The 6728-nt window shown below is 45.7% G+C and overlaps 1 protein-coding gene across 1 annotated transcript in view; it reads right to left on the bottom strand.

The window, feature by feature from the left end:
* The window catches only part of LOC101981018 (L-lactate dehydrogenase C chain-like), a 15484-nt gene extending 12216 nt beyond the window's left edge, over nt 1-3268 (bottom strand). The window contains exons 1-2 of the mRNA XM_013350252.2: nt 3126-3268; nt 2766-2898 (exon numbers count right to left, since the gene is read on the bottom strand). Of these exons, the coding sequence (XP_013205706.1) occupies nt 2766-2891 (126 nt within the window). The 5' untranslated portion in view covers nt 2892-2898; nt 3126-3268. The remainder of the gene's footprint in view (nt 1-2765; nt 2899-3125) is intronic.
* Between the last annotated feature and the right edge of the window lie 3460 nt (nt 3269-6728).

Below are 6728 nucleotides of genomic sequence, written 5' to 3'. Positions count from 1 at the left end.
TTTACAAAACCATAAGAATTTTATAGAATTGCATCTTTACATTTTTTAGAGATTATATTTTATTATTTACATTTATTTGTATGTGGGTATCTGCATGGTGTGTATGTGTAACATGTGTGTAGTAAGTACTCAGAGACCAGAAGAGGGCGCCAATCCTCCAGAGCTGGAATTCCAGGTAGTGAGTCCACTTGATGGAGGGGCTGTAAGAATAGCAAGTGCTCAGGCCGGGCTGTGGTGGCGCACGCCTTTAATTCCAGCACTCGGGAGGCAGAAGCAGGCAGATCTCTCTGAGTTTGAAGCCAGCCTGGTCTACAGAGTGAGTTCCAGGACAGGCTTCAAAGCTACAGAGAAACCCTGTCTCGAAAAACAAAAACAAAACAAACAAAAAACAAATTCAATGCAATGCCCAGCAAAATTCTTCAAAGACCTCAAATGAATGGCACTCAACTTCATATGGAAAAGCAAAATACCCAGGATAGCCAAAACAGTCCTAGGCAATAAAAGAACTTCTGGAGACATCACAACCGCTGACTTCAAACTCTACTACAGAGCTACAGTACTGAAAACAGCCGGTATTGGCATAAGGACAGACAGGAGGACCAATGGAACCAAATAGAAGACCCAGATATCAATCCACACATCTTCAAACACCTGATCTTTGATAAAGAAGCAAAAACTATCAAATGGAAAAAAGAAAGCATATTTAACAAATGGTGCTGGCATAACAGGATATAACATGTAGAAGAATGTAAATAGACCCATATCTATCACCATGCACAAAATTCAAGACAAAATGGATCAAAGACCTCAACATAAAGCCAGCCACACTGAACCTTACAGGAGAGAAAGAGGGAAGTACATTTGAATGCATTGGCATAGGGAACCACTTCCTAAATATAACCCCAGCAGCACAGACACTGAAACAATTAATAAAAGGGACCTGCTAAAACTGAAAAGCTTCTGCAAAGCAAAGGACATAGTCAACAAGACAAAACGACAGTCTACAGAATGGGAAAAGATCTTCACTAATCTCACATCCAGAGGTCTGATCTCCAAAATATACAAAGAACTCAAGAAATTGGACACCAAAAGATCACATAATCCAATAAAAAAATTGAGTACAGATCTAAACAGAGAACTCTCAACAGAGAATCTAAAACGGCTGAAAGACACTTAAGGAAATGTTCAACATCCTTAGTCATCAGAGAAATGCAAATCAAAACAACTCTGAGATTTCATCTTACACCTGAAAGAATGACCAAGATCAAAAACACTGATGACAACTTATGCTGGAGAGTTGTGGGTAAAAGGGAACACTTCTGCATTGCTGGTGGGAATGCAAGCTGGTACAACCCCTTTGGATGTCAGTGTGGTAATTTCTCAATGTGGTAATTAGGAAACAACCTTCCTCAAGACCCAGTAATACCACTTTTGGCTATATATCCAAAGGATGCTCAATCGTGACACAAGGACAGGTGCTCAACTATGTTCATAGCAGCTTTGTTTGTCATAGCCAGAACCTGAAAACAACCTAAATGCCCCTCGATCGAAGAATGGATAAGGAAAATGTGGTACATTTACACAGTGGAGTACTACACAACAACAAAAAAAATGACAGCTTGAATTTTGCAGGAAAATGGATACATTATTCTGAGTGAGGAACCCAGAAACAGAAAGACAATTATCACATGCCCTCATTCATATAAAGCAAAGAAAGCCAGCCTACAAACCACAATCCCAGAGATCTTAGACAACAATGCAGACACTAAGAGAGACTTACATAGATCTAATCTACATGGGAAGTAAAGTAGAAAAAGACAAGATCTCAGCAAATTGGGAGCATGGGGACTTTGGGGGAAGATTGAAGAGGGGAGGGGAGAGGCAGGGAAGGGAGCAGAGAAAAATGTAGAGCTCAATAAATACCAATAAAAAAATGAAAGAATGAAATTTATTCTCAGGCAGGCAGTGGTAACAAAAACAATGCCTTTAATCCCAGCACTCGGGAGGTAGAGGCAGGCAGATCTCTGTGAGTCTGAAGCCAACCTGGTCTACAAAGCAAGTTCCAGCCAGCCGCAGCTATCTATGTAGTGAGACTGTATTAAAAACAAAACAAAACAAGCAAACAAACAAACAAACAAACAAAAATGCATTCTCAGGGCTGAAGAGATGACTCTGGGGTAAGAGCTGATATTGCTTCTTATCTCCCTCCACAAGTTTCCAACACTGATCAAAGTGACGTGGGGCTGGAGAGAAGACTCTGTGGTTAAGAGCCCTGACTGCTCTTCCAGAGGACTCAGGTTCAATTCCCAGCACCCACATGGCAGTCCATACCTGTCCATAACTCCAGTTCCAGGGCTTCAGATGTGCACACAGGCAAAAACAAATTGACATTAATTAAAAATCAATTATTTTTCAAAAGGCATCAAAGTGACCGTGAAGCCCACAGGACCGTGGCATCTGTGCTCAGACAGCCAGGGCCCGGTACCGTAGCGTGAGCTACCACACCGACTCTCCTCCTCTCCCCAAGGATTTCACACAGTCCAGCCTGCCCTCAAACTTGATCTGCAGCAATGGATGATCTTGACCTGACCTTCTAGGGCTCCACCTCCCAAGTACTAGGATGACAGGCCTGCGCCAACAACCACACCTAGCAAATGTTTAAATCGCCAACATGACAGATTTTCCATATTTCCATTAAGGGATCAGCCCTGCAACCCTGACCTAAGAGCGTCTTTGATTTCCTGCAAGACGGCTTTCCTGCTTACCTTTAGTAAGATACTAATAGCACATGCCATGCCAACATTCCCAACTCCAACCACGGTGATCTTAGACCGGGAGGTTTTATCTTCTTGAGTTAGGTTCTGAATTAGCTGCTCCTTGACAGTAGACATGCTGAGCCTAAAGAGTAGAGAAAAATTTCAGTGGACACAGACCCTACAGCCAAGACATTGAACAATCTCTCTCTCTCTCTCTCTTTTTTTTTTTTTGGTGAGGAAGTGGAGTTGAGGCAAGGTTTTGTATCGTATCTAGGACTGGCCAGAAAGTCTAGGTTGGCCTTGAACTCATGGCAATCCTCCTGCCTTAGCCACTCAGAGTGCTGGGATTACAGGCCCGTGCCACCATACCTGGTTTAGGAGCTACGTCTTGAGTCTGCAGATCGCAGGAGCCAGGGGAGGAGGGAAGCCAGAGAGTTCCCTAGCTGGAGTGTGGAAACAAAGTGAAGCCTGGTGAAGCAGAGGAGACAGGTTCCTCCCTGCGTGCTGGCTCCTCCTTCTCAGCAGGCTCCTCCCTTCCCCAGAACCCACAAAGGCTTTCTTTCCCAGGTGGATGAAGCCACTGCCCACCGCCTCTGAGGATGTAGAAGTACACCCTTCCGCTGACAGCGCAGCACAGGTGTGACACCCAGGACCACCGTTAGGCTCAGAAGCCAAGGCTGTAACGAACCAGGAACTCGCCAGACTCTACGTCACATGCAAGCTCCGCCCTCTGCCGGCCAGGTACTTTGGTGCAAGCAAGCACGCCCACTGGTGCATCCTCAGAGTCTGAAAGAGGACCTCTATGAGGTTTCCTAAGCTGCTACGGGAAGGTCTGCATGCACTGAGACCACACAGAAGATGGCAGTCAGCTTGGAAAGCGCCTCCTTGAAGGCCCTGCATGAACTGCACTATCTTTCTGCTGCAAGGAAATGCAGAACTTGGAGACTGAGGGGCATACTCCATGCTTTTGCCCTTACATCTGTTTGTAGGCATTTAAATAACTACTGGTCTTGGGAGATGGCCCAGTCCGCATAGGGCTTGCAACGCAAGTAAGACCAGTGGATTTCACGATCGTGGGCCCACCGTTGCTCCTCTCTGACTGCCGAGTGAGTTCCTTGGTCAGAAGCAATACGGTATGGAACACTATGACTGTAGCTAAGGAAGGCGTTCTGTACGTCCACAGATGCTGGTTTGGGCAGAAGCATTACGTGTAAGGAAAGGCAAATCCAAAACCAGTATAATCTCCTCCATTAAGGACAAACTGTCTTTCCCATGAAGAAAGTAGTCCAATGTAGTTAATGTTAGGACTCAGGCACTATGCTGGCCCCTGTCCTCTGGCAGTAACCTGGCCAGCCCAGGGTCCTACGGCTGAAACATGACTACACTACAGAGTCTGTATGCAGGTGCAAAAGGTCCCTTTAAGTGCCAAGCTCTGCCAACTCCTGCTCTCTTTGCCCATCATGAGATCTCTGGCTCTCACCCGTCAAGGTCCACCTCGCGCCTCGGCATCTGCTAGATGGTCACCCTGGAGAATGGTATTATTATATTAGGGTCTCAGTGTTAGTCTCTGTGGTTGTCAGATCTGGCACTTAGCAGTAGTTGCGGTCACACCACCCTTGGTGAGTGGAAGTCTATGTCGTCAAGCCCACGCACAACCTCCGTCTCTGTCACCATGCCCAGTTTCTTCATGGCCCCAGTGGACAATGACAGGGATGGATGGGGAAAGAGGCTGACTGTCCACAGACCAGGTCATTCCCTCTACTTGCTTACTGAACTCCTCCTCTGCGGATGTCGTCTTTGGATGGGCATTTAGAAGGCACAGCCGTATCTTCACATCCTTTGCCCATTTGTAGAGAGCTATGCGCGTACTTCTCCAGATATCTTTCTCACAATTTTCTAATCTGCTGTTTTCAAGACTCTGATCCTCCTGCGAGTCTATTGGCTAAGGCTCATGAGTCAGTGAACAATTGCTCATCTGGCCACTTCTCATTTCAACCAAAATGGATGACTATGTGTGCTCCCAAAGTTCTGCCTATTTTGAAAATTTCTAACTAGCTCTTATAGCTTAAATTAACCCATTTCTGTTCATCTCTATGCTGCCACATAGCTTGTGGTTTGACCTCTCCTCCCACGTGTCCTGCTTTCTCTGCCTCCAGCTGGTGACTCTGTATCAGAGTGTCCTACAGGCCTGGTGCCAGAGAGATAGCAAGCAACCCCCTCTCCCCGCTAGTCATAACCCCCCTGGGCCATACCTGGCTTAGCTCCAGAGTTGTCACCCAGCCCCAACCCATACTTTGTTTTACAGAGACCTTTAGTTGCCTTATGTGAATCTTGTCTGAGAGTTTCTTTCCCATGGATACAAAGCCTATGCAAAACTTGGTTCAGAGCAACCTGGAAAACCATGGTACCTCCTGAATCAGGTGTTTGCAATTGGCACTGAAGTTTTGGGAGTAAAATGATGGGCTGGTATCTTAAAGGCTATTGGCTGAAGGAGCAGAAGGAGCTTCCACAGCAGAGCAGCCTGTACAGCCGTCCTGCTGCAGAGCCTTCTCCTGTTCCACGACCCTACGCTCAAACCTAGCATCTTTCCGAGTCTTTTCGTCTATGAGCCGGCATAACATACCAGGCAAGGAATGTGCTATCTCCTGAATCCAAATAGGACAACTAAATGCTGTGCTTCAGCCGGGCGATGGTGGCGCACGCCTTTAATCCCAGCACTCGGGAGGCAGAGGCAGGCGGATCTCTGTGAGTTCGAGACCAGCTTGGTCTACAGAACTAGTTCCAGGACAGGCTCCAAAGCCACAGAGAAACCCTGTCTCGAAAAACCAAAAAAAAAAAAAAAAATGCTGTGCTTCTTTCTTGGTGGTGGGCAGGGCCAGGCTCAACACTTTGTCCTTCACCTTAGAAGCCATATCTCTGCATGCCTCCTATTTCACTGAGGTGGAAGGTTCACGAATTTTGCTTGGATTTATTTCCCACCCTCTGATGTACATATATTTTACCAACAAGTCCAAAGTGGTTCCTACCTCTGGTCACTTGATCTAATCAGCATATGTCATTAATATAGTGCACCAACATGCTTTTTTCTGGAAGAAACAGTGACCAACATCCCTTTGGGGGCTGGAGAGTTGGCTCAACGGTTAGGAACACTTGTTGCTTTTGCACAGGATCTTTTTGTTGTGTGTGGGAGGCCTAAAGAGAATGTTGGATCCCCTAGAACTGAAGTCACAGATGGATGTGAGCAGCCATAACACCATGAAGGGCGGGAATCAAACCTAGGCCCTCTGGAAGAGCAGGCCCCCACTCTCAGAGCTAGAATTCAACATGTAGACATGTCTGGTCCGCTAAGCAAAGTTACAGACCACTGTTGAATACAAGGGCAATTAAGAGTCTTTTCTTAGCCGGGCGATCTGGTGCACGCCTTTAATACCAGCACTCAGGAGGCAGAGGCAGGTGGGTCTCTGTGAGTTCCAGGACAGTCAGGGCTAGACGGAGAAACTCTGTCTCAGAAAACAAAAGAAAGAAAAAGAAAAAAGAGGGCCTGGAGAGATGGCTTAGTGGTTAAGACAGTACTGACCCAGGTTCAGTTCCCAGCACTCACATGGCAGCTCACAATTGTCTGTAATTCCAAGATCTGACACCCTCACATAGACATACATGCAGGCAAAACACCAATGCATATAAAATAAAAGTAAACAAATTTAAAAAAAGAAATAAAGAAAAAAAAGAGTTCTTTTTTTAAATTAAAGCCAACAACCGAGAGCAGGTTCCTGCCACAAGGAACTCTCAACCCAGAAGTTGGGCAGTGTAGGGTTTATAAAGCTAAAACCACAATTGCATCATACCAGGTACAGGCTGAGGGGTTTCTTTTTTTCTTTATTCTTTTTATTTATTTTTATTTTTTTAGTTGGGTTAATGTATTTTGAGATAGATGCTTTTCATGTAGCCTTGGAATTTACTACATAGGCCAAG

Source organism: Microtus ochrogaster, chromosome 22 (genome assembly GCF_000317375.1).
Source record: "Microtus ochrogaster isolate Prairie Vole_2 chromosome 22, MicOch1.0, whole genome shotgun sequence".
Classification (NCBI taxonomy): Eukaryota; Metazoa; Chordata; class Mammalia; order Rodentia; family Cricetidae; genus Microtus; species Microtus ochrogaster.
This window is presented reverse-complemented; position numbering and strand designations above follow the sequence as displayed.